General features: G+C 40.3%; 2 protein-coding genes and 1 long non-coding RNA gene across 4 annotated transcripts in view; 2 read left to right on the top strand and 1 right to left on the bottom strand.

Moving 5' to 3' along the window:
• Nucleotides 1-27,849, top strand: part of espn (espin) — a 42,959-nt gene that overhangs the window by 12,446 nt on the left and 2,664 nt on the right. The window contains exons 3-14 of one of the 2 annotated variants that reach the window (XM_074682500.1): nucleotides 1,316-1,502; nucleotides 3,141-3,323; nucleotides 5,041-5,172; nucleotides 6,179-6,434; nucleotides 6,997-7,283; nucleotides 12,704-12,862; nucleotides 15,612-15,840; nucleotides 16,550-16,603; nucleotides 19,201-19,346; nucleotides 19,667-20,044; nucleotides 26,973-27,052; nucleotides 27,371-27,382. In XM_074682500.1, the coding sequence (XP_074538601.1) occupies nucleotides 1,316-1,502; nucleotides 3,141-3,323; nucleotides 5,041-5,172; nucleotides 6,179-6,434; nucleotides 6,997-7,283; nucleotides 12,704-12,862; nucleotides 15,612-15,840; nucleotides 16,550-16,603; nucleotides 19,201-19,346; nucleotides 19,667-20,044; nucleotides 26,973-27,052; nucleotides 27,371-27,382 (2,103 nt within the window). The remainder of the gene's footprint in view (nucleotides 1-1,315; nucleotides 1,503-3,140; nucleotides 3,324-5,040; nucleotides 5,173-6,178; nucleotides 6,435-6,996; nucleotides 7,284-12,703; nucleotides 12,863-15,611; nucleotides 15,841-16,549; nucleotides 16,604-19,200; nucleotides 19,347-19,666; nucleotides 20,045-26,972; nucleotides 27,053-27,370; nucleotides 27,383-27,849) is intronic. The other variant, XM_074682501.1, reaches the window with a different exon arrangement.
• Nucleotides 17,854-27,798, bottom strand: LOC141800044 (uncharacterized). Its single transcript, XR_012599285.1, has 3 exons — nucleotides 27,592-27,798; nucleotides 25,990-26,132; nucleotides 17,854-17,954 (listed from the first exon to the last, which is right to left on the bottom strand). It is a non-coding gene; the product is annotated as an uncharacterized LOC141800044 (long non-coding RNA).
• LOC141799935 (espin-like protein) lies at nucleotides 21,763-23,840 on the top strand. The gene has a single exon (XM_074682359.1). It carries the CDS (start codon nucleotides 21,763-21,765, stop codon nucleotides 23,809-23,811), a length of 2,049 nt encoding a protein of 682 aa, XP_074538460.1. The 3' UTR covers nucleotides 23,812-23,840.

The following is a 27,849-nucleotide window of genomic DNA, read 5'->3' as shown; positions in this document are numbered from 1 at the left end:
ACTTAAACCAATCACAAACATTTTCCACATCCTCTGTTGTTCACTTTAGTTGGCCTGTGTCAACTGACTTAGAGTCTCAGCTGAAGTCCACACCAGTTGTGGTTTCTGTAGCTGGAGATTAGGTATTAGACACTCAGGGATACTCTTCCACACTGTAGGAAGTGGTTGATTGAGCTACTCGTGCTTTCGGTTCTAAACCTCTGACCTCAAGCATCATCCAGCCATGTGTGCAAACAACATCCATTCACAGGGTGTTTTCTTTTATCTGGATCGTTCTTGACCCTTGAGACATTTAAGGACCTCAGACAATCTCGTTAGATCAGGGGGTGGCTGAAATACTCCCCGCCCATCTGGCACTAACAATTATGCTTCATTCAAAGTCAATTTAAAAAAAAGCTCTCTTCCTATCAGACTGTCTTAAGCATTTCTTTAAGATGCCATGCATCAGGTACCTGTTCCATTATTGCCTTTTCAAGTGTTAGCATTCAAAATGAGAAATTTAAGCTTTTGTTTGAGTCTTTCTGTCTTCTATCTGCAATTCTATCTTCCTGAACAAAACTTTCAACAGAATTAAAATTAAGTTTAAAAAGCAGCAGATGTATTTGGTGACAAAAAATATAAATAAATGAACAAGCATCTGTTCCAGTAAACCCATCTAGATTTTTTTTTAAATCTATATCATTACTAAATGTTTGCATTTTATCAGGTTGCAAATGAAGATAAACAGGGACTGACAAAGGCTGAGTGATGCGGTTACACAGGCCAGTATTGAGCCACCACACCACATTTCCTTTAGGTAACATGCAGTACTCTGAAATCAGCTTTGTGAAAAGCAGTACATTTGGTATTTTTGCAGAGCCTGAGATATAATCAGTTAAAACTGGCACATTTATTCAGAATATTCAACCAGACGTGCCAGTGACTAACTATGTGAGGAATTTCTCAGTTTTCATGGTGAACGTCTGTCTTAAAAGTGCAACAACTAAATCTAGAATAAAAAGCAGTGTAATTTGATTGTCAATGTCTACTTCTTTGGGGCCCAAATTAAGATTTTGCTGGCAGCCAAAACTCAATCTTAAAGTCAGTTTATGAGATTTTCTCTGTCGCTTTCTTTAGGCACTACAGAAAAGAGACAGAGTTAGACAGGAAAGGCAGGGAAAGAAACGTGATGATCTGTAGGGCTTCTCACAGTGAAACAAGGGGATCAGACTCTTGACACAGTCATGAGGACTCAGACATTATGCTATTCACTCAAACTCATTAAGTTACAGCTCCACCCTCTCTAAATTTACTTCTCTGTTTCATTTTTCAACAGCGTTGTAAACTCCCAAACAAAGAATGGTGCCACGCCGCTCTATCTGGCATGCCAGGAGGGTCATCTGGAGGTCATACAGTACCTGGTCAAGGATTGTGGGGCGGATCCAAGCATCAGAGCCAATGACGGGATGACCTCTTTGCATGCTGCTGCCCAGATGGGTCACAACACAGTCATCGTCTGGCTGGTGTGAAACAAATACTTCAACTAACACAACATGCTTATTTGAGTCTTCCATAATGTTGACCAGACTGCAGTAATTTAAGCGCAGTAAACAGGGCTGTTATGGAGCTGTAATTGTAGCAAAATTATTTGTGTGTGTGTAAATGCATCCACAAGTATGTGAACTGACACAAAAATGTGTGAGTCAGTTCACAAATGCCTCAACTGATCCACAAATGTGTAAACAAATTTGCAAATGTGTAAAAGATTGACATATGTATGCACAAATCCACAAAAATCAGTTGCAACTCAGGGGGGGCCTCCTCCTTTTGGATTATTTTGCGGCGGTAGACATTATCCCCCCCGCAAAGATAGGCAATGTTAAACCTAAATTAAAAGTGCCAACTTCTACTTACATCAGGTCATGAACAGTCCACCCTCTTCACTGCACCACACTGGCAGGACTGCAAGGTGCCACAATAATTTAGAACGCATAGCGGCTGAGGCACAGTGCTGCAATAATAGCTCCACCTGGCAGCCTGTGCCTGGCAGCCTGAGCTCAGGGCAAACTAACCCACCTCTTGCAGATTTTTTTTTACACATTTGCAGATCACTTACAAGGCAGGCCTGTAGCAAAAAATCCACAGTACACAGATGGCCAATGAAGAGGCCAGCCTCAGTTGTGACTAATGTTTTGTGTGTCTTTTCAGGTAGAAAAAACACTTAAACTTTTCAGCCATTTAAGACTATATATTAGGGATAGACCGATTATTGGCCTGGCCGATTATCAGGGCCGATATTTGGCATTTTGGGGCATATCGACATCTGCCTTCTTTTTAATCCATTTCAAAACGGTGTTGTTTTGGCTCTGATGCTTCTCTGCACAGAGTTTCTCCCTGTCTACACTATGGAAGCCCTAGATGGTCATTTAAAATCAGTCATGTAAAACCTAACAGATAATTTATTCAACTGCATTACATGCCAGTAAAAGGCAGCACTAACTTAATTCTGTCCAGTATTTTCACAGTAACATTGAAATTTTAGAAAACTTTATTTACTGTTGAAAACTTTGGCTACTTATTTTTTAAGTTTTTGTTTAACTTTATAAAACATGCTGCTAAGCCTGGGAGCTGTTTAATAAACTTATGCTTGAAGGCATTGAATGCAGTTAAGTGTTGGAGTTTGTATTGTTCAACTTTTTTTACGCCAGTATTTTCACTTTGACTGCAAACGAATATCGGCTTCAAATATAGGTTATCGGCCTCCTTGCCTACTGATAATCAGTATCGGACCCAAAAAATCCATATCGATCTATCTCTACTGTATATTTGTTTGCAAATCAGTTCACACATTTGTGGATTCGTGCACACATTTGTGGACTGCATGAGCTGCATAAAATGTGTGAAATCCTTTTTGGTTTTTGTTTTCCGCCACAGTAGCATCAAGAATGGGGAAATGGAGGTGTAGCTTCTCTTTGTTGTAGCTTCAACTTAAAAATGCATCTGTTAATTTAAGACCCATGATCACGTTGTGGTGAACACTAACAGCCTTAGTTATTACTCTTTACATTTGAAGTATTCTGAAACCTTATCCGGCAGCTTTCATTCTGTGCTCATCTCTTAGTATGTGACTTTTACTGATGTTGTCTTCCTCCCTGCTTTAGATGAGCTTTACAGAAATCAGCCTGACCGACAGGGATGGCGATGGGGCCACAGCCATGCACTTTGCAGCCAGTCGTGGTCACGCAAAGGTGCTCAGCTGGCTTCTGCTGCACGGTGGGGACATTGTCACCGACAACTGGGGAGGAACCCCTCTCCACGATGCTGCAGAGAATGGGGAGCTGGAGGTTTGTGTCTTTATATCTTTTGCAGCATTAGTGCACAGGGTAGACTGGAATTCAAAGTTAAAAGTTTTGGAATCGGCAAATGCTGTTCTGTGTGAAATAAATAGATGAAAGTCACCACTTAAACAAATCAGGAGGGTATCCATTGTTTGTTCTCACATTCAAAGCAAATTTTGTACTTGACCATCTGCTTTGAATCACTGATCTCGGTCAGTATTTTTGCCGCCACGCTGACCTGCTGCTTTGACTAAAGTTTGTCAAAACAAACTGTATCTAGGCCTGGGCTGATAACAAATTTTGCTGGACAATACATTGTCCCACAATTATTGGCAATATTATTTGGAGACCAAATTTACCACTAATATTAAAAATATATATCATAATAATGCAATAAACTTTTATTTCTCATAAGTACTTTGTAGTAATGTAATTGGTATATCAATAACTTTAAAATGCCCCAAAAATAAAATGAAATGAAATAAAATAGGCTTTCAGTCAAAAATTCCACTTGGCTAAAAAACAGAATTAAAATGCAGAATTTCCTTTTTTGATGTAGCTAACTACACTCTCTGTGTCAATGTAAATTCTCACTCATCCAGCTCATTTAATCTAAATGCTCCAAACCGAGGCAACTGGACTCTTCAGAGTTTCTGAAGACTCGTCTCCTCTCATCCATGAGGCTTTCAGCCTCATCAGCTTCATCCCAAACTACAAAAACAAACAGGCATGCACATAGTGATATATTGAGGCCAGCAAAACTATTCAGTTCATTTATTGAAAGATTAATTGATTTATAGACTATCATCCCAGGCCTAACTGTATCTACTACTTCATCTGTTTTAGCACAAACATGATACATCCAAAAGACAAGAAGGTAGATTTTTTTGAATGACAGTCCCTTACAACAAAAACAAGATCAACAAAGGTAAAAATTATGAAGATGCTAACTGAACAGAGCAGTGTAAAATTGCAATGCAAAGCATGCTCAACCACTGAATGACAAGCATAGTGTGGCTTCCAGTTTTAACCATTGGCTGTTTAATAAATGGACATAGTCTCCAGGATGTCAGACATCTGTTTCAGATAAGTTTTGAAGCATGTGTCGGCAGATGCCTTGTATTATGATAATGTTTCTCTGTTCTTTCTTTTCCTTGAAAAGAAACAAAACAAGAAGAACAGAATCCTTTAAATATTATACTGGTATTTTATTCATATATTTTTTAACCTGTTTGTTTTTATATTTTAGCTGGGGGGACCAATGGAAATTAGCTTGGTAGCTAGATTTGTGTACCATTACATTTTATTCTTTTTAAAGTGTGTGTGATTGTACATTGTCCCTCCTTATCAAATAAACTAAATTAAATTAAATTAATTTAAATTCAGAAAGGTGACTCAATCTACCTTTGTTCAAGTTTGGATGAGGTAAAAATCAGAGTTGAGGCTGATGTGGAGTTCATGGACAACGTCATCTTGATGAGACACACTATTCACTGATGTGTAGACCATAACACTATGCCAGGTCTCACAAATCAACCAAAACCTTAAGTATCTGCACATCTATAATGATTTATCATGGAGGTCCATAAGTCAGTGGTGTTGATGCATATTTTTCCTTTTCTAAAACTAAACTCTTGGTCTTTGTTGAATTTCAGATTCATTCAAGGTGACGAACTGATTGAAGTTATTTTGTGTGTACTTCCCTTCTGTCTCATGTCTCCAGTGCTGTCAGATCCTTGTGGTCAATGGGGTGGATCTTGGCATCAGAGACCAGGACGGTTTCACAGCAGCAGACCTGGCTGAATACAACGGCCACTCCCAGTGTGCCAAGTACCTGCGCACTGTGGAGAACATGGTAAGAGCTGTGCCTTACACCACTTGGTGGCAAGCAGACCGAACCTCTCTACATCCCCAGTATTAAAATCAAAATAATACATATTTTAATTTAGGTGCAGGAATGTTTTTGCTGAATGATTTTATGCTAAGGTTGTAATCATGTTTGGAGTCATGAGTCAGTAGGATTAATACTGTCTCTATTAATCAACTAAAGGCAGCTTTCAAGAGGAAAACAAAAGATTAAAAAATCAGTTTGACCATTACATAAGTCCAACTTCCACTGTATCTAACTCTGGACTGAATCATAGCTCACTTTTAGGTCTTCTATTGTGACAATGTATTTCATGACCAACTTGCATGTGTTGTGATGTTGTGAGTTAAACACCAGACGGTAGATATTTCAGTAATGAGCAGTAGTAATCCATACTTAGCGCCCCCTTGCCAAATTCCAACCTTGGAAAACACAAGACTGTGTACTCTGTGGCAGAAAACACAACAAACCTCGAGTGAAATCACAGCTTTTGACATGATTCATACAGTAGCCTCCATGGCTTCAACCAGCTGACTAGGGGAATAAAACCTCCTCCTTGCTCTGCACTCTCTTTGGTGCTTGAGTAACATATTTCCCCCTCTTGCGCTCCTCCCATGAGGGACACTCAGCCAAGTGAGAGCTGTGCTGTGGGAAAAGCGGAGAGCCCCGGGTCCTTTTTGATCAGCTGTGAGATGTTTCATCAGTGTGCTGTAATTAAACTCATAATGCTTTTCTTCTCATGTAAGTCATCAGGGACAGAGAGGTGGTGGGATTTGAGAGTTGACAATGAACAAGTAGATGTCAAATTAAATATGATTAATTTAAACATCTGCACAATGAGAGTACATCCTTACTACTGTGCAATTAATGAGAAATACCTTGGATTAGGATTTAGTTTTTTCTTTTTTCAACACTGAATTTCACTCTCACATATTGATAGTTCAACCAAATATGCACAGTGACACTCTTCTTGATTAACTGCATCCTCGAACAGAGTGTGGAGCACCGCGTTTTGTCTCGGGACCCGTCAACAGACCTCGAATACAAGCAGCCAGACTCGGGCCTCTCATCCCCAAACACCACCATGCCCCCTGCCAGCCAGGGGGCACACTTTGACATCAGCTCACCATCCAGCTCCCTGTCAAACTACGACTCAGCCAACTCCAGCCAGTCCAGCACCGGGGAGAAAAGAAGCAGCTTAACAGCGTCACGAGGCCCGCCAGTCAAGCTGAACGCAGTTGCACACACAGGTCTGCAACACATGTAGTAAAACTGATTTTACTTTTTAGAATTAAAAGCAGAATTAAGCTTTTTTGAGTAAGGCAACAAAAGCATTCTCCATTTTATTTATTTCAATGAATTTCCAATAGTTTCCATTTATGCTTCTAAATTAAAACCTCAAAGGTTAAAGAGCTGAGAAGTTTATGATGTTTTATTAGCCACAGTCAGATGTTAGTGGGGAGTAGCCATATTTTTACAAGCAACATGAAGTGTAGAGCTAAAGAGCTAGCATCACATAGCAACCTGTGCCTTCCATCTGCTGTCATTGGTGTATGGAAAACTGGTACTGCACCCTAGTGGTCTCCGTGTAGACATTTTGTTTTGCACTCAGAGGAGATTGTATAGTTCAGAATGTTGTTTCTCATTCATTTTTAAGCCTAGCAAAACAGAAATAGGTGCTTATAAATATAGTAAAGTGTTAAAGGCTTTGTTTTGGGATTTTTGACCAGAAGTAGAAACTGTCTGAGTTCTTGTTAAAAACTCAGTGACTCTGCATTAAAGATGCCTTAATGGGTTTTATCTTTGCCACAGGTGCATCTGAATCTGCAATTTCAGACATGCAGGCATATATGGACATGTTAAACCCAGACATTGGCACTGACATGCCCAAGAAGAGTGAGACACCTGGTAATGCCGCTTCCAGGCCCCCACCACCACCACCTACCTATCCACCCCCACCACCCCCACAGTCTCCCCCAGCGCCCCCTCCACCCCCAGGCTACCCAGCACCACAGCCGCCTAAGGAGCCATCATCAGCAGAGTTCCTAAAGGTGAAAAGCAACCTGCGGCATGTGGAAAGCAACCCTGCCAAGAAGGAGGTCAGTACAGATATGGTTCATTTGTAGTTAAAGAAAAAGAAACTTTCATCTAAGGCGATTGTTAAAAAGTCATTTTTTATTAGGAAGGTTACGCTGAGTGTAACACGCACACAGAACTGTTTAAGTGTTAGCCATAATCTCCATGGATAATAAGGAAAGGAACTTTATTGCTTCCTTTGTTATCTCCTTTAGCAAAGGATACACTGGACGGCCCTTTACAAAAGAAGAGAGGAATATATCAACTCACAATTCCTTGCGGCATCAACGTTTAAAGTGACGCAACATTCGACTGTTGAGGAAAACAATCATTGAGATAGATATAGATTGGAATGCTATCTTCCCCAGATAATAAAGTTTCATAAGATCAAACTAATGATTCATGTGAACAAATAAGTTCACTTTGGGGAAATGATTCCTTTCCAACCTCTGATTAATCAATCAATCAATCAATCATGCTGTATTTATCTCCCTATATTAGTTAATACAGATTAGTGCAGTTAACACTGCTGGTATAAAATGTGATTTATGCTACTTTGATGAAGTTAATAATGCTTGTAGTCAAAACGCAATCATTGTTTTACTTATTATAATTAAGATAAATAAAAATTCATCTGGGATGTTGGAGTGTGTTTGTTTGAAGTTCATAGTTCTTTCCACATGACTCTTGTGCTAATAGTAAAACAGAAACAGGGATATCTGTAAAACTAGTGCTACTAAAAAAAATAAAATAAAAAAGACAGAAAAAAAGTAACTTTCATGGAAATTAATAGGTAAAACAAGACAATAGGATTTTGCAACAAATACAAAGATTTTTTGTTTTTCGTCAAAAAGAAAATAACTTATAGTAAGACCATATTTCCATAGATAAATGCTTAAAGTGAGCTGAATATTTTTTGACTGTTGCAGCAGCTGAAAGATATCTCATCCTTAGAGGCTGCTCTGATTCACAACCTGCAGGCATCTTAATGGGTCATGTTTTCACACAAGCTCTCCACAGTTTGCTGCATCAAAAAACTCAGAAAGAACGCTGCAAGCGCTATATAAGCTCTTAGGGAAGCTGTTTTTCTGGTACAACTACCTTACGTGACATTTATAGAATCAACCTGGTATAAGTACCATTACACTCTCTTTCCCCCAAACTTTAGCAATTCTGAGGACTCCTCACAATATTCCTTGACCTCAGGACCTTTTTCCTTGGGGTCAAGAAATAGTGATCAGGAAAAGATAAAGGGATAAAATTTAGTTGTTATTTTTTAGCTCAGCCATTATGTTGGGTAATTCCTTTTGCATAACTGATTGTTATATAAATCAAGTTATGTGATGGCTTCCCACACCTGCTACATTTGTCTGACCCTGAATTCAGATACTCTAAATTCAAGCTTCCTGTTTGCTGAACCTGTGTCATGATGAATAAGATCAAACAGTCCTAAGGAAGAAGAAGTAAATTGGCCAGAGCTACTTTTTCCCTTGTGTCTAATCAGTTGCGCTATTTCTCTTGTGTAACAATAAGCCTTGTCTCGGTTCCCACAATGATGTTATTGTGTTAGCATGGCTAACGATTCTCATTACTGTGGCAGGTCTTCTGGGTTGGCGCACACAAAGGTTGTTGTGATGGGTTTGATCTTAATTCTAGTAATTAATCTGGCTCCAGATCACTCAAAAGTATTTTTACAGCCCTGGCAAGTAATTAAAACTGGCACCAGCATATGTTTGAGTGCTGTTTCTGGTGGCTCAGTTCCTCAATGAAGTCCTCAGAGGCTGGTTATTCTATTGTTAAACCGATTACATCACCAACATGTATCATTTAAATTCATTAAAAAAAAGATAACAAGATCAGATAAAACACTTTCACTCAACTGAGTTGTGAATGTTGACTTTGTCTTTGGTATGATGACAGAACAACTTCCCTCTCTTTCCACCTAATATCATAAATGAGTTTGATATTTTCAACTTTAACTGTTCAGTTAGTCTTTTGTTTATACATTTCTCCCTATATAAAAAAGAAGCCATGGCAGGTTCACAGTGGAGCATCTTAGACTAACAGTAAGGAGTCTCTTTGGAGCACTTGGATAGGATACATGTGAGTTTATACAGTAATCATTAGACAATACATCTCGAAAGCATTCTCTATTTAACAGTTCAGATGTCTCACCCTGTCATGGCTAAACTAAGACTTAGCTAAGGCTAGTTGCTGAAATCCACGAGCGGCATGTTTGTACTCAATCATTACATTAAATTACGATATTTTTACAATAAAAGTTAATCAAACATATTATCATGCAAAACAATAGTCACATGATAGACTTGCATGTCAGAGGTAGGGCCAGTCAATCTGCGGGCAATGTGAGATGTGTAGACAGATAGGTCTTGTGTAAGGAAATGCTATGCAAAGTGAGTTTTTGTTGGCTGTTATATAACCCACAACATGCCCTGTCTTTCCAGGGTTAGCTGTTTGTTGTGTGTGTGTGTGGGGGTGTGTGTGGTGGGGTGTGTGTGGGTGTATTTCCGTGTGTGAGTGCATGCATCACCACTCATATAGGAGAAGAGTTTTAATTAGTGCCGCCCCCCCCTCCTCCCTGAGTTGGTACCCAGGTGACCAGCACCCGGTGCGTCCTTGTTAATAATTGAACAGAAGCTGGTGCTGGGAACACATGAACAGGCACGCACAAACAGAGACAATTAAGATCAGCATGTACCACATACATTGAGAAAAACAATCTACCTTGGGCGCCTTAGTAACAACGAAGAAAACAGCAGATCAGGTGGACCAATGTGCATAGGACAATTTTAAACAATTAAAAAAACTTTTGATCATGACTCATTTAGAGACAGTTTCATTAAGCTGAGGGGCTCTGTTTTAAGGGGAGGGAGTTTCAGGTTCCCATGTTTGCTTGTTTGTTTAAGACTTGTTTGGTTTTCTTTGCTGCAGCTTCTCTCTCCTCATTTGTCTGTATTTGCTTGGACTCAAGTCAATGTTCCATGCAGGGTAGCCATGCTAAAAAAAATAGGCACGTTTTCATCAGTAAGACCCACAGTAATCTCCCCAGAAAGCGTGAACTTTGAGCTCTCTCCAGCGATTAGTAATTTTTTTACTGTTTTTTTCTGCTAATTCAGGGCATTGTAAGCTAAAACATGCTAATACTTCCAAAGCCTTTGAGATTTAAGCGTGTTCGGCCATGATGGGGGCAGCACCTTGGTCTTAAAGTTTTGCATAAGAGGCACTGGACAGGACTGGGGAGTGGTTGGTCTCTAGGCTGGTGGTGACATCATTGCCACTGCTGTGGCTGGTCTGATTGGTTATTGATGAGGCCTGTGGGTAAAGTGAGAGGGCAGGTAGAGTGACAGGCGTAGCGCTGAGCAGAGAGAAGGTGACGTTCTGGATTCGGTGACAGCTAGCCTCGGCGGTCCAGACTGGAGGAGAGCAGTGGGAGAGGATTTTTACAGCTAAGGTTGGTTTTGTAGGAGTAAGAAGGCTTGATTTTATTTATCATTCTTGATTTTATTTCCCACCTTTGGCATTATTATTGCTGTACTAAGTCTTGGGTAGATACACAGCATACTGCTAATCCTGAAAACTTGCCATTTCTCCTTGGTCTCCTGTTTTGAGCTACTGTATGGTGAGACACTAAATGAGTTTTGTTTAATTGTGTGTCCTTTGTCTGTTCTGAGATGCTGTCTTTAAGAATGCAAGGGAAAAAAAGGGTCCAACTGTGTGTGACATTTCATGATCTGTAAAAAAAATCACATACAGATGCTAAATATTTTTATTTCTAGACAGGAAAAGGTTTGGTAGTGTGTATACAAGATAAGACTGTCAAAACAACTATCTGCACCTAACAGTGTATTAATGCTGACAGATCGATGTGTGTAATGGGAAGAAAAGCTGTCTGTCTATGTGTGTTCGTTGGTGTGAGGGATGGGAGGGGGCAACATAAAATGCTTTGTGCTCTGGCTTTTGTTGGACCACCTCCCTGGAGGGTGACAATCAAACCATCTGTGGCACTCCCCTACTCGCATTACCCTCCTACCTGATGAGAGCGCAGGGACCATTTCTTTGACAGCAGACATGAGTCAACAAAACTCAACAGGCTTAGAAGAACCCAGAACACGACACCACAAAGAAAGAGAGGTCAAGGGTCGGCTGCCTATTATTTCCGCTTGTTAATATCAGACTTCTGCTAATCATATGTCACTTTCCTCTGAATTTCATGAGAAGCAGAGGCCTCACATGGCTTTACGATGTAAATGAATGAGTACTGAGCTGATTCCTGGATTTGAAAGGCAAAGCAACTACACACTTTGCTATGACAGGGTATAAGGAGTGCTTCTGATTGACTAGTTTAATGGTAAGTCTTACAATATACACAGACAAAGGGGCTAGCCTTTTTGTAATAGGCTAATGTAGTTGGGTAATACCAACCAAAAAAATTTTTTGCAAGTACTCTGAGAGAAAAATAATGCAAATCAGAAGCTTGTTGCATTAGGAAAATGCTGTCACAAATTGAGCTCAGGAAGCATTGTAAGTCACAATGGCAGGTTGAGCTTATTCACTGTTTTAGCATGGTTCATCTTTCTGACAAACCAACATCCATTAATCAAGAAGAAGGATATCAGGCCCTCATAGCTCTTGTGTGGGATAGATGTCAGAGTGGAAAGTGAGAGCGCTTCAGTGAAGGGGCCAAGTTAGCGACCTTTGACCCTGTTTTGTGGAAAGAAGGGTCTCTCTTGCTTTCTTCCAAAAGTTTCATGTTAACGCTCTGGTTCCTGTGCCCTTGTCCTTAAATGAAAGATAAATGCTCATGTTTTTTTTTTTCTGCACATGAATTAAAGCCTTGTTCTACTATTGGGATAAGGCTGCTTTGGTCACGAGGAAGCTAATCTGGCAACAAAAGCTACTAAGTATGTGTTAAACTCTATTGTCCAACAAATGAAACATTCATCCCAAAAGCAGTCTTTAGCCATATTAAAACCATTTTTGCCATTCAACTCTCAACTCAGAGGAATCAATGATTCTATTATTTTGTCAACCAAACACCTGTTGGAAACAATACTTTGGGAATAAAATAAAAACTTCATTTTTCTTTACAGAATTTGTTTGAAGAATACTTTATTATCCATGACTGCATAAATGTGTTGTATGCTTTTCATAGTGAAATCTCTGAACTTATTCACTGTCTTAATTTATCATTTGTTTCACTTTAGATGACAAAGAATGATAATCATCAGTGTAGATATTTATGCAGCTGTTAGGTATTTTCCATATGTCCTCATGAATAAGACGCCAGCAGTATTGTTTGATTTTTCCAACATTGCAACAACTAATCATCAAATCATTTGAGCTTTTCTTTAATAAGAATTGGAAAATAATGTAGCTACCTCAAGACTAATTAATTGCTGTCACTTTCTCGTATTTTAATCAGCTGGTTCCAGGGGAAAGTCACGACAAACTGCGACGCGTGGATTCAAATAGGAAGTCGAGGAGCTTCAGTAAGCAGCCCAGCACTGGGGACTACTACAGGAACCTGGGCAGCGACGCAGCAGAGACCAGAGTGTACAGAGGCATGGCACCCAACGAGGAAGTAAGTCAGATCTCAGCATCACAAACTGCACTGCTGTCACCATGGTCCATCAATACGCACACTCAGAATAGATGGTAATAGGCGCTTTTATAAGGGACATGCAGAGCCAGTTGTATTATTCATTTCTGTTTGAAGAAAAACTGTAGGAATCTTTTTTCCACGTTTCTGTCTGATTTAGCATGCATTGCTAAGTGTCAGTGAAAAATCTGAAACAGTGATGCATAACTCCACAGGGTAGGGTTAGTTAAGTTTCAAATACTGTGTTTATGTTGAAGCGCAGAGCTTACAAAAAGGTCCAGTCCAAGGTGAGATCAGGCGCAGTGATGGCGTGCTGGCTTAGGTTACCACACAGACTGTACTATTTGACTGTGCATTGTACACTCAGCATCTTTCATAATCTTGTGTCCTCTTGAGCTTTTGTGCTCCACCTTATGCAAATTACTATTTGAATTGCTCCTGAGTCTCCAACCTATTGTCTAAACTTCCTGAAATATACTACAAACGCACGCTCGGGACAAGCATACGGAAAAGACTCCTATGACTATGACTAACAAGAATAATAAATCTGAATCACTTTTTATTTCGGTTCTTTTTCCACTCCCAAGATGCAATAAATAAATGTCTCAGAGATTACATCCAATAAAAGGATGGGTGAAAACACAAAGGGTCAAGCAGGTATTAAGTGACGAGAACACTGATCCATGTTTGTGCAATGGAAGCTTGCATGTTTAATTGTAAAGCACTTTTTATTTTTATCGAATGGTAGAAAAATACAGAAATTTGAATTTAAATTCTGAGTACATATTTAAATCAACTTTCCTGTTCCTGTTTCTCCTATAACATCAAAGAAAATGTTTGTCTCTTGCTGCATGGTACCCATGATTACTAAGCAAACCAACACAAGAGGCAAAGTGAATGGAGTGTATCAGACTTTTGTCTACGTCCTTTGGGAGGTGTTCATGTTATCTAATGAGTATCAGGAGTGCAAATGTTCTGTGTGAGCCAATTAAAGCCCCAGTGGGGCCCCTACTGGTCTCAGAGGGGCCCTAGCAGATGGATTGGCTAATCATCAGGGGAGATAGCAAGTGCAGCCAAGACCCATCTGGACGCAGCCCTCCCCCCCATCTCTCTAGGGGCATTTAAAAGTAAAAGGGACAACAATGAGGAGCACGCGTCTGAGGATTGTTTGAAGGGCGGGGCTGCATCAAATGTCACGGTCCATTAATTTGATTCCAACAGATATGGCACACTTTCAGAGCGTGTCAGACACGCGCCGGGTGGGGGTTGCGGGGTCCGGGGGTTCAGACCCTATCACTTGCAGTGACAGATGGCTTCTTCCCAATGTTTACCCTCCTGAGTTTCCCCTGAGATTAGGTCATATTAGCTGTGTAATAAGTAACAGGGTATTATGTCTTTATGAGCTGATTAAAGACGACAGGAAGCAGAGGGAGGGCACATCTGAAGGGCCGCACACATCTGTCACTGACAGACAGCTCTGTGAAAGAATGTGATGCTCTCCGTGTCTAGCTGAGGTTTTACTTGCATGCCAATGCAGGCTGGAAAATAAAAATGATTCCTTGTCTAAATCAGAACTTTAGACTATCACCAGAAAAAGGTATTTTCTAAAACCTAATGTGTTAAGTTTGAATTGTTTGTTTTGTTTGAAATATAAAGCAGATAAATCAGGGTTGGGAAGTAACTCATGATACTTATTGAAGTTTCTGTATTTAAACAGCTCTTTTATGTAACTGTATTTCTGAGTAGTTCCTAAATCAGTGCTTTCTCTTCCACTTTAACATTTTTCACATGATATACCGTCCTTTATTTTCCTTGGGTAGGATAATAACTAAAAGCAAAAAGCCACAAACTTGTCATTGAATGCTCAACTGCTAGCTGGTTTGACAAAAGCTACCACACAAGTGGCAAGTTCCAGTCTAAAATTAAGGAGGGTATGTCTAAGAGCCGAAAATCTTAGTTCATGAAGTGTCTGCTTGAGGCTGGCTGTAGCAAAACCTGAATGCACACGCCAAGCCAAAAAAAGTGGACTTTTACAAAATTGAAAAACATGTCGACAGCCTGGTTCAAAAAACAGTTTGGGTCTAAATCGCTAATTTCACCACTGGCACGCACTTTGGAGGGAGTGGATTTTTTTTCTAACTTAGCGGTTTAGAAGATATTAAGATTACCAGTCTGCCCAATCAGAGGCGCAGCTCACATGACTGACAGATCTGGCGCCCTGTAGCTGTTAATCAGGAGACTCGAAGGCTACGTCCATATATTTTACAGTCTTTGCTACCACCTAACAGTTAGGAAGTAATGAATCGCAGAGGAACGTGTATGCTGTGGATTAATCAAAAAGTTAGAATTACATTTACTAGTGTGGCGGTGTAAACTTTTCAGCAAAATGTTGCTTCTCCAAATCCAACACCTTTTTTCGAACCTTATTATAGTAGACACTAAGTCCCGACCTAGTTTCTGTCCTGAAAGCTAGACAGCTCACAATGACCTCTTTGCTCAGCAGGCCATGACTTGATGTAGGGGGACCAATGGTTATACTTTAAAATTACCTCAGCATGCTTTGACATTATTTTGGGGACATATCTCACTTTTCAACTGGGCCACCTGTTGTATACTTATGTCCAAACTGTCCTTTACAGTAATGTGTCAATATGTTTCATAAGTAATGACAACAGCAAGTTAGTGAGTGTCAAACATGACTCGCTGACTCTGATCCGTCCCTCCCTCCCAGGGCTCTGTGCTGCTGGAAGAGCCCAACGACAGCTCAACCCAAAACTCAGAGAATGGCACCACAGAGGACTCTGTTGGGCCCCCACTTCCTCCACCGCCCCCTCCTCTACCTCCTATCAATACAACACCGACACCTCCTCCACCTCCTCCATTGCCCCCAGAGATGCCACCCAATCACTCTTCAAGGTGCAACTCGATCAACCAGCGACGCCCATCTTCCTCATCAGGAAGTAAGAATCCAATCACTATTTCCTCCCTCCTACCTTTTCTCACCTGATTCCTCTCTGTTTTCTATTTTTTTCCTGGCAGCAAATAATTGTATAAAGCTCTTCAAAAATAAATTAAATCGTTAAGTGATGTACATTTTATAGCTGGCACTGATGCTTATGCACATTATGGTACATTTATTACCTGTAGGTAGAACCACTGGTACTGATGGACACACGTTATCTTACTGGGTTAAGATGAGTTGAGTCTGAGTCTCGCATCCTAAATAACAGATTATAAATTAATGATGTGGGGCTACCATTACTTTGAGAACAGGTTTAGAGTTCAGCTATTTCCTTAAGTGCCCCAGGTTGTCCTGGATGCTGCTGCTGTATACTGTACACACTATTCCTGACTGAGGTTAAACTGAATTAAGTTTTTCTATCATACACAACCTAAATTCAACAAACTCATAATAAGATCTCTTTTCAGTTATTTCCCATTAATTTGATCAATACATGGGTTCCTGGTGAAATCTAAAAATAAATCAAAGGACAAGTTTTTTTTTTTGATTTTCAAATTCAATCATTCTTTTCATTAATCAAATCTTCACTGAATCACTTCCTTTTTTTCTTTCTGAACTCCTCTCTTCTCGTCCCGTTTCTTTGTTCTTGTTTGTTTTGTTTTCCTCTATTGCCTGACATGGTACTGCCTCACTGCTGCTGCAACAAGGCGGGGAACTGTCTGCCACTCTGGCAGAGGGAGGGGCACCGAAACAAATGAAAAGTAAGTACAGTATAAGGCAAATGCTGAAGCCTAGCTTCTGGTGGTAGAGAAGAAAGATATTTATGAGGAAAGAGAAAGAAAATTGGTCTGCACATCTATTAGGTCTTTACAGGTAAACAACTAATATATTAAAGCAGTTTAGTGAGTCACCCACTTTAATAAAGAGAGACAGAATCAAATAAATATAAAATAACTCATAACAAAAAAAAAATACTAGAAGATAAAGAAAAGCGTGTGAATAAGTAGTCAGGCAGCTATAAAACTGGGGTCTGGGGGTTCAAAGGGAGTTTACAGCTGATCCTGTTGAGATAACTAAAAGAAAACAGGTTGTTTAATCAGACTGGACATATCCTGGTGTAAACTGCTCCAGAGAACTGCTCTTCAGTTTCTAACCCAGAGCAGAAAATCTTCCGTGCAATGATGTCCAGCCCGAGAGGCTATTTATCAAATGTTCTCTACCTGTCGCAGCCCCACCCTCCTTTGCACTCACTCTGACATGACTGCTGAGTCCACACCCCAAACCTAAACAGAATGTTACTGATACCAACACATTACCTTTGATTCAAAACCACACAATCACAAAAGGTGTATGGAAACAGTTAACTCCAGTCCTGCTTAATCTTTTGTCCTTAAATAAAATCTGATTGTGGAGACTGGATTGTGTTTAGAGCTCTGCACTTCAGCTTTGTCAAGCAAAAATGAATGAAGGTAGGCTGCATTTATATATCTATCTACAACTCTGCTTTTTTGTGACTGAGGTTTAATTTTTCGTAAGACTTTCAGAGATTTTTGGTTATTTATTGGCTCTTGGAATGGATTTACTGAAGAATGTAATCTTCTGAGTGGAGCGTTTAAGAGCTGTCACATGCTGTCCCAAAGTGTGTCAAGGTTCAGTCGCTGTTTCTTTATTTATATCGTTTTCACTGGGAGCAGTTTGAGTTGGATGAGTGTAAACTGACTAAAGCAAAGGTGAATGGCCTGTCTACTTCAGCTGAGTGGAGGTGAGATGGTGTACACGTCACTCATTTGTTTAGGACTGAACTATCTAGCTTGTTGCAGCGATGATTGGTCTGGTAGGACAGACACACTGTTGGTTGACGGTTGATTCTTTGAGTGCAGTATGTGTGTGTGTGTGTGTGTGTGTGTGTGTGTGTTCATGACTGTGCACATGCACCAGTGTGTGCGTGGGAGGCTAACTTCATCCATCCATGAGTGTGTGTGCGTGTGCATGTGTTAGTTAATTCCTTGCCGGCTTGGCAGTGGCTCGCTGTCACTTCCAGTTACCGGTGATTCCTTTAGATTTCCCCCGACTGTGATGATGGGTCTTTAATAGAAAGCTGGGCCGGCCTCCCTGAGAGAAAGAGAGAGACACAGAGAGAGATAGACAGACTGAGAGAGGGAGAGTGAGGGAGAGTGAGGAGGGGTGGGAGGCTAGCAGGGGTTCGTGTCCAGCTAGACCGCTGTGGTCGCCTCAACGGAAAACAATTTATTGGAAGATATTTTTCCTGGCTTAGCAAGTTCAAAATGGGTGATCATTGAGAGACTGAGGATACCCAATTTACTGGAGGCCTGTATTCAACAAAACAGGTGAGATAACTGTTGATTCTTTATAGCAAGGCCTAAATAGTTAAAAAGTTGATGTCCCAAGATTTAAAAAACTGGAAAGAGAAATGTAAACATTACAGTTTGATCTGAACATCTTCTTTCTAGTCATAAGTTTGTGTTGCACAAATGAAACTGCTGTTTGTGGCCCACTATTTAGTAATTTCCTGTTGACAATAGAGTTTACAGTAAGAATATATCAATCTTAAATTGTTTAACTGCTCACTGACTCCTTGATGTGTTCCATGATTTTGTTATAAATAAATTTAAGTGCACAGTTATGCTGTTCTTGTAACTGCTTCTTTAGTGCAGGCAGATATAAAATTTAATCCGCTTTATTTTGTTTTATTCTTAGCTTCTTAAAACTAAGTTTCTTTGTGAAAGTGTTTACAGCAGAGGTCGCAGCAGGGGTCTGAAGTTGTTGCTTTGTTCCCTCTAAGTAGATTAGGATCCATGAAGGCTCAATGTATATTTGACATAGACTTACTTTTAGACGAGTTAGCCGTTGCTTGGCTGCGTACACATCAGGTGACACTCTAAAAGAGGTTGTGTGCCTCATCTCTTTGGGTTCACTGTAGTGAAATAATTTTGATTATCCTCCCCATCTATTCCCGTCTCTGTTCAAAAGTTGCCTAATGATCTGAATTCTAATTGGTTTATTCATCTTTGAAATCTGCTGAAGGACCTTTGTTAAATCCAAATGCTGTCACACAGTAAACACCAAAGAGAACCAAAGAGTTATAAATAAATTAAAAAAAAGGAAATTCATCAGTGAGAGACAGTGACCCTGCACCATGAACTCACATCACTGTTCAACATTCTCCAGGTTAGCATTGTTACCTGCCTGATCAGATGAAATATTTAACAGTGAAATGTCACCCAACCCTTCGTTTGCTACCTCTTCTTCAGTGTCTCTCTCACTCTTCCTGTTTCTCTCTCCCTGTATTCCGTCTCTCTTTCTACCCGGTTTCACTTTTCTGTTCCATTGTCCGCAGGCACAAAGTCTTTCAACATGATGTCCCCCACTGGAGACAACTCTGAGTTGTTGGCAGAGATCAAAGCAGGGAAGAGCCTCAAGCCCACACCTCACAGTAAAGGCTACACCACTGTGTATTCAAGCAGCGGACCCACAGGCAACAATGTATGTCCAGCTTTCCTCTACAGCTGATTTGTTCACGACAGTCACTGGCCAATTCAAAATTCCATCAATTCTCCATCAAGGATTTAGCCACAGATCTTGCAACTTTTGGGGGGATTGATAGAATATCGTTCTGATGCATCTTTTGCATCATCATTGTTGACCAGTAAACCTTGCAGTCGGGATTCTTTGATGATCCTTCCAGGATTCAGGGGTCTTCCCCCAGAATTAGTTGGCTGCAGTGTCATATTGGGTTGCCAAAGCTAAACTGTGTTGCTGAAAAGAGTTATGTGTTTTCATGCTGGTCTGTTTCATTCCTCTAGGGCAACACCATTTCTCCACCTGAGACCCGCACATGTAGTCCACCACCCAAGCCGTCATCCCCTCCACCATCCAACAAGTCAGCCACCCCACAACCAGCCACCCCAAGTCCCAGCCCCAGTCCGACTAACTCCGGATCTGTCAGAACCATGTCAACGTCTGCAAGCTATGAGCAGCTGACCTCCAACTCAGTGATCAATGGGAACAATGGTGGCAGCATGGCAGGAGCAGAGTCTGGGCGGAAGACAAGCATTGCGGATGTGGAGACACTAGTGCCCACTCATGACGAACAGGGGAAAGCAATCCCTGAATGGAAGAGGCAAGTGATGGTGCGAAAGCTTCAGGTCAAAATACAAGAAGAGGAGGAGCACAAACGCAAGGTAGGAAAGATGTTGCAAGGCTGTGAACTGGGTTTTGGGTTTGTTGTGGTAAGCTCTCCCATTTGTGGTCCTGTAAATTTAAACGCTCTTTAACCTTGGTTATTCAATCATTTCAATTTATAACCGTGAACAGCACAGACGGGATAGCTTGGCTCTGGTTTCTGTGTGGATTTGAGTGATTAAAACATTAAGTTAGAATAAATATGATTTTGGTATTTTGCATGATGTTAGTTCTCTCTTTAAACCTTTTAAGTGGTACATTAAATTCACGTTAAGTCACGCAACACCTCTTATTTGTCTGTAGACCAAAAGACCAAAGTCATTTACAGCTGTTTTAGTCAAACCATAGAACAGTTTGAAAATCTTTACAAAAGACGCTTGGTTCAAGAATCAAGGACTTCTACCTCTGCCAGCATGTAGTAAGACTGTGCACAAAGTGAGACAGAGGATGAACAACTCATTCAAAATGTGCTGATTATGAGTACAAGGAAAAAAAATTTACGCAGAGTCTGATCGGGACGAATGAATGAACTTAGGCTACATTGCACTCAACAGTGATCAAAGAGGAATCATTTTCCCTCCTCTGTTATTGAAGATGCTGACATGGTACCACAGCATTGCTGATCTAACTGGTTAGCCAAATGCTAAATAAACATTATTTTAGCATCTTAATAATTCAGTGAGAAATTTGCTTCATGAAATGAAATAAGACCTCAAGCACTTGATGTTTTGTATGTGCTCATGAGTTTTAACATGATTTCTGTTGTACCTATTTCATCTTCATGCATGGTTTTTCTTTTCAATAAGCTCAGATAAACAAAAAATGTTTGAGTTGCAGTGTGTTGAATACTTGGTTGCAATTTCCATCACAACATTAACACACTTCACAAACAGGTGTGGGCTGGTGTTTGATGATGAGGTTTTGCGGCTCCAAGTTTGTACATGCTGATTCAGTGGTGTGATGCCAGGCCCATTCACACTACGGTCAACCAGTTAAAACAATAAATACATAACTTCCACTTCTGTAAACCATTTCACCCCTAAAGTTACTAAAAAATATTATAAATAATACAGGGAAGATAAAATGGGAGACGGGATGCCTTTTCCTTTGGTTTCAGGTAGATCCTGAAGGGAAACTGTGGGTGAGGACTGAAGTGTGTCAGTCTGCTGAACTGCTGCTAGAACCCAACCACAATTGAACTCTGTATTACAGTTCAGGGATGCATTGTAGTTGCAGACAGATGAAAAAAAAGTAAGCTAGATTTTAGTAAAACCAGAATCCTTAGTTTTAATTGCTGGGGGCAGAAACTATGAAGAGGGATAGAGCAAATCTAGATTTAGAAATTCTGCAGTATCAAGTGTTATACTTGTCGATAATCTATTCTTACCTCTTTGGTAGCAAATTAGTTCAAAAAGGACAAAGCTTTCTCTGTGCTCCTAGGCTCAAAATTAAAGTAGAAAGTTCTGTGCTTGTAATGAGGCAGTGCCATTGCACCACTAAATCCATGTAAATCCTGTTTGTCAAGATGGATTTGTACTGAAGCTTATGTTCACACCAGGAACTTCGAGCTGAAGGAATGCCTCCCCCCTTTCCTTCTTTCTTGTCTCTTGGTCTCCTCTGACATCTGATATAGTTTGCAGAAAGCGGGCACTACCAGCCTCAAGAGTGGCACTATTCCCACATCCACAATGCCATTTTGGGCCCGTTTGGGGAACTGATGACAGAAGGTGACCTTAACCGAATTGAGAAGCAAATTGAGAACCTGCAGGTCATGCATAAGGTCTCAGAAGTTGAGAAGGAGCTGGAAGAACTGGAACGGGAGCTTCACCAGCTCCTGCCAGTTTCTGCTGCCTTGAGTCAAGGGCACTTCTCAGTAAACCCCAAACAGGTGCATGGCCAAGCTGAGGATCTTCCAGCATGGTGCAGCAAGATCTCTACCCTGCTCAAGAGTATGGCTATCCTTCTTGCCACATTAGGGGGAAAAGAGATAGACATCTTGGATCTTATACATCCTGGGTATTATCAAGAAAAGGCAAGGAGCATGAGCACAGTTCAGTCTGAGCCATCAGGATCAGTTTGTACTGGAGTTATTGGACGGTCTCAGTCGTTCTCAACAAGAGAGGATGTAGAGAAGGAGATCAAACAATGTGGAGTGTCAGTAAAGAACCTGAAGGCCAATTATGAAATCCAGGGTCAGGTACAGTCTCCAGACGACAAAGCCAACAGGGTGTATAAACGAAAGAGGTCACTTCCTGTAGTAAGTGAGTCTAGTTATCATCTTGAGCCAGTTTGTGAAGGAGCTGTCTCATGTATCTCTTCTGAGGTCCCACAGCTATGTTCCAATGGAGATTTGTCCTTAGTGGAGCAATCAGTCTTACCACTCATTGAAGAGCCAGTTATTGTTGCATCTCATGCTCCACAAACATATGAACCCGCTGAGGCAATGGCACCGACCAACATCGAACAGTTTAACCAGACTCTTACTGCAGACCCTGTTTTAAATAACAATCAACTGACAAGAAGCTTGGAGGTGCAGACGGACCTCAGTTATGTCCAGGAATGTATTGAAATGAGGAAAGAGAGAATTGTCTTCTTGTTCCTCGAACACTGGCGGAAGTACACCATCTCTGAATCTTATCGAACTCAATATGCTGGCACAAATCATTTGACTGTTGGTTGCGAGGACTATGATCAATTCAGCGCACAGCTCGGCGAGGAGATGCAGAGTGAGGACGACAAACTTCTTCTTTTCATGAAGTCAAAGCAGGTAGTAGGTAACCTGATTGGTCATTGGAGGACAATCATGAGTCAAGTGCCCACTCGCCAAATCCGCAGACTGAGCCGTGCCCAGATGATCTACTGGCCAGAGCACTTTTTGCCCCATATCAACGGATCAACCATGAGTTATGAAAGCCTAACCCTCGACCTCTTCATGCTTGGATACTTCCAGTTGCTAGAAATGACCATGTCACGCTGTGAGCGAAAGTTTCGACACCTCTTGTGCTACGAGATGTTTGACCGTCTTGGTAGTCATAAATGGGAGGTCATAAGACAGTTTCATAAAGAGGTCATGGAGGACATTGAGAAAGGAAAGCGGGACTGGACAGATGGGTTTGAAGACATAAAAGTCAAGTATTTTGGAGACTGTGAAGGTGGTGGAGGTGTAATGACAGCTTCTTTGCAATCGATGTCCCCAGACCTGTCAATTATGCCAATGCAAGAGTCACTCCCTCCCCCACCTTCTCACCCCCCACCTCCACCCCCACCTACCCATCCTGCACCCCTACCTCCAACTGCACCCCAAACCCCAAATGCACCATCACCACAGCTTTCCTCACAACCAGTTGTTTCTCCATCATCAAACTCACATGACAGCAAACCAGCCAGTTGCCATTGTGTTGACCAGAGAACCGTAAAGGAGACACCGAAGGACAGCGCTCATGAGGCTGATAAAGCCAATTCGCAGATGTCACCGACAGACAAAGTGGCCCTCAATGGAAAAAGTTCAGAGGAAGCCCATGAGCAAAAAAATGTAGTTTACACCAATTCTTCAGCAGAGTCAGAGAAACTTCAGGTTACACCTGTTACTGACATAGTCTTGGAAGAACCTCATAGTGAAAAATGTGCAGTGAGAGGTGACAGTAATGAAGATTCAATCAAAGTGATCTATGAGCTCAAAGAGTTCAGTAATGAAGAGATCATCAGATACATTGACAGAAGCTTTGCTTTTTGGAAAGAGAAGGAAGCTGAGCTTTTTGATGTCTAACAGAGATTTAGTATCCCCCAGAGGCCAAGTCCACCGATGTAAGCAGTAAGGAAAGCAGAGCAGAAAACATTCTGCCGCTTGATTTTTGGCTTTGTCACAAAAGGAATTAATTTAGTTCATTCATGATCTAAACAAAGCTACTGGCTAACCTTTTTGTGCATGATGAACTAGATGAAAAGAACGCCTACGACTTCAAAGGACACAATGCTGTTAAAATACTTAAAATTTAGAATTGCATTGAATGATGAACTTTTGAATACACACTTATTGCCATGGTACATTATTTCTAAAAAAAACATGTTTTTTAAGTTGTTTTTTGCCATAAAAGTCAGCTAGTGTGTTTGTTTTGGTTATCTTTTTAAATGTGAAGCAAATCCTGTAGAAGTCCTCACTCTCTTACTCGGTTTATACTAAAAACTTCATATATTGGTTCATTTTGAGACAGAGGCAAAGAATTTACTCAAGAATGGAAAAAAAAGCTTTCTTTACAGCAATCTCTGTATGAAATGAAAGGGAGAAAAACTAGGTCTCTAGTGGGTTTGGAGGAGATCAAGGTTAAGTAGTTCACAAATGGTCTGTGACCCCTTGACTTTGTTAAAACAATGTGTGCCTTTCAGTATAGATTACACAGATTAGCGGGTGAGGGTAATGCAAAGCCTGAAGACATATCTTAATTTAGTAACTTTACCAGTTTGAATCGCTCAGAAGACAAAAAAAATAACTTAAAGATTAAATTAGCATTTTGTCCATGATGATGATTCCATCCTTTTAAGGGATTTGTTAAACTCTCTTATTTAAGTGCATATCTTCATCATTTGGTTTTTACATTGCTGTTTGAAATAAAGTTGGTTGACATTTTTGTGATGAAAAGATCCCTCCTAGTCATTCTGCTGTTACTATTAGAGTCAGGCTACTCAATCTATGTTCTTGGATTTACAGACTACTCGAGTAAAAGATCTGGCTAAATTAGTTTATATTGAATGATCTCTCTACTTTATGTAATGTTGAAAAAGCCAGCCTGAAACACAAAGCTTGTGAGTATGCAGTCCTTTAACGTAATGCTTGTAGCAGTAAAGAGCCACACTCCACTATCTCTTTTACAGCATCAAGATTACCTTCAAGTAACCCTCTTAGCACCACCTGCTGTCATGCTATCTATGGCTTACAGGAGTCATAAGGAGGTTACAGTGAATCTTGATCAACTCACAAGCCAAAAGGGAAGGCTCGTAAACTTAAAGGTGTATATATAGATTTGGATTTCTATATAGTATTTGATCCCCAGTTCAGTTGTTGAATATAAAAGGAACATTAAGTAGTATTGTGAGCAGTGATGATATAAATATAAACAACTTTAACGCATGCTTCTTTTAATCTGTCAGGCTTACACACTGCGCAACAACAAGTGTATGTGTATTGCATGACAATGTGCAAGTTACTATCAGTCACAGATGTTGAAGAGGAGAATAACCTGTTTTCATCATGGATTCACCTGGATTCTAGCATGATGGTCTTTTGGCTACAATGATGTTTCCTTTTCCTCCATTGAGTAAAAGTTGAACAACGCAGTCTGAACAACCAGGGTGTTATCTGACCTTTTATATTTTTATTTATTTTTTCATGAAAAAAATGTCCAGAGTTTGTTCACTCTGGGTCTTTCAGCTTTCAATAAGTGCTTTACTACCTTCTTGTCATGGACTGATTTTTTTTTTAAACAAGAGCAGGTAACAGAGAGTTGTTTGAGGCAAGTTATATAGGCAGTGATTTGAAATTAACAAGGCTGAGCTCAATGATCAAAGATGTCACTGGTTCAGCAAACATGCACTTTTCCTCTCATGTCAGTTGGTTTGCATAAATCTAAAAGCTAAACACAACATATCATGTCGGTTATAAAACAAACTCTGTGTCAGCACAGGCTCCAAACTGAAACAAGAGGATTCCTTTTACCAACATGTCATTGGATTTCATACCTACAGCCCAAATGACCTCCTTAAAGTGGTTAACAAGGATCGGTGATTCATAGATAAACAGAAACTGGCCTTGTCCAGTTTTTTTTGTGCAATCTACTTTCAGACATTAATTCATCTACTATGCACTAAGTGCATTTGAGTCCACTTGTGTGGAGTCTTGCTTTTTAATTCCCATGGGAATCTTCTTGATGTACTGTGTTGGTAATCTTACCTGGATTCATGTTTTGCCACAGCAAATTAAGAGCTTTGGTGAGAGAAACTCCAAGGAGTGATGTTTATTATCATCTTATCTGTCGTGATGAGGAGTCCGAGATGGATGCCATCTCTGTCCTTGCTCCACCTCCAGTTACAGTCCTGAAAGAGAGGAAGAGATCCAATTACTTTTTGTGTTCCTTGTCTAAGAGAACATTTTATCAAACAGTGTCCCTCCCTGTCCTGTAAAAAGGCTTTACATTAGTAAGAGTAAATAGGACAGGCGTACCCATTGTGAGTTGTATTTGTTCAGATAAGTGCATATATCAATTTACTCTGCATGCCACATACGGGGCCTATTTTAACATTCCTTGAAGGCTATAGTTTGTATTCAGACCTTGTTTACCATGAGACTAATCCTTTTAACAGTTCTCTTCTTACCTGTAAATGGGTTCCTGAGTTTATCAACACCACTTTAGACTGAAATTATGGTTTTCAAAGGTCTCTATGCAATCAAAATGTTTAAAAGAATAATAACCACCTAAAAAGAACTAACTATTGACTACAGTTTCAGTAAGCAGGTTTATTGAGTTATCTGGATAACTTTGATGAGGCAGACCATGGAAATGGTTTGAAACACACATGATGTAAGTATCCGAATGAGTGCTTTATGACTTTGTTTGACAAAATAAGGACTGATGTTTTTGCTGATGAGGGTTATAAGTGTGGGAAAACATTAATAAAATTATCCATTACATATTGTTCTTACACTTTATTTTCTTTTTCACATGACACCTTGTCAGAAAGATAGGTTTGAGTATTATTCCAAAAATGTCTAAACCCCCCTTAAAATACTGAAAAAGAAACAGTAAACATGTTTGAAAAAATAAGGTAAATACATGATAAATTCAAAATATAATTCACAGATATTTTATAAACTTTACTACATGGTTTGTGCCTCTCTATCTCTGACCACCCCTGAATCCCTCTGTCCTTCTACAGGCTGAGGAGGAGGCTGCACGCCTTGCGTCCATGCCTGCCTGGAGGAGAGACATAATGAAGAAGAAAATGGATGAAGAGAGGTGAGTAACACAGCTGTTTCAGTCCACATGCTTTTTCATTCCAGGTGTCATTTATCTCAGGCAACCTAATATTGTTTTCCTTATGTTAATTTTCTGCAGGTTTACTTGGTTGTGTCAGGTTTTTTAATCCTATGAAATAAAGCTGTTGTTTTTTTTCACTTTGGTGTGTCTATGTATTCTATGTATTTGTTTAACTCCAGTTTTCCTACACAATTTTGACTGTTTTTTAATTGTCAACATTGTTTTTGCTTGTGAAATAACTGTTGTCTCTGTATTAACGTCTTTTCTTCTTTTGCTTATGCTTTCCTGACATCACAGGGAACTAAAAAGGTAAGAAAGGAAAAAAAAAACATTTCCCATGCTGAGTTAAAATGAACTCTCTTTAAAAGTAGGGTCTGCAGGAATTTTCGTTACCTGTTAGTAAATACAACATTAAAACTGCTGTAGCTTCGCGTTTCTACCTCTCTGTGGGAGAGACTCGAGAGCCACTTCGTTTGGCACAAGCTAACTCACTAACTCGCTAACTTACATACACATACCTCGTCAACGGAAAGTCATCTCACGTCGATCTTCACCCTGAGCTGCTCTCCAAATGCCAAAAAGCGAATGAAAGTCAGGCCACGCTTCACCCTGGTTTAGGAAAAAGCTTTAGCTGCTTGTCGTTTCGTTTCACTTCGGTCGTGTCTTGCTACGTCCACTATCGTAGCCGCTAAGGATAGCTTCTTCCGCTCGCTCATCAACAAGCAAAGTCACCTGCGCACTGGGCGCTCTGTGATTGGCTGAGGTAGCCACGCGCT

The sequence above is a fragment of the Halichoeres trimaculatus genome, unplaced genomic scaffold (genome assembly GCF_033239565.1).
Source record: "Halichoeres trimaculatus isolate MK-OKI-2021-1 unplaced genomic scaffold, fHalTri1.1 fHalTri1_scaffold_11, whole genome shotgun sequence".
Classification (NCBI taxonomy): Eukaryota; Metazoa; Chordata; class Actinopteri; order Labriformes; family Labridae; genus Halichoeres; species Halichoeres trimaculatus.
This window is presented reverse-complemented; position numbering and strand designations above follow the sequence as displayed.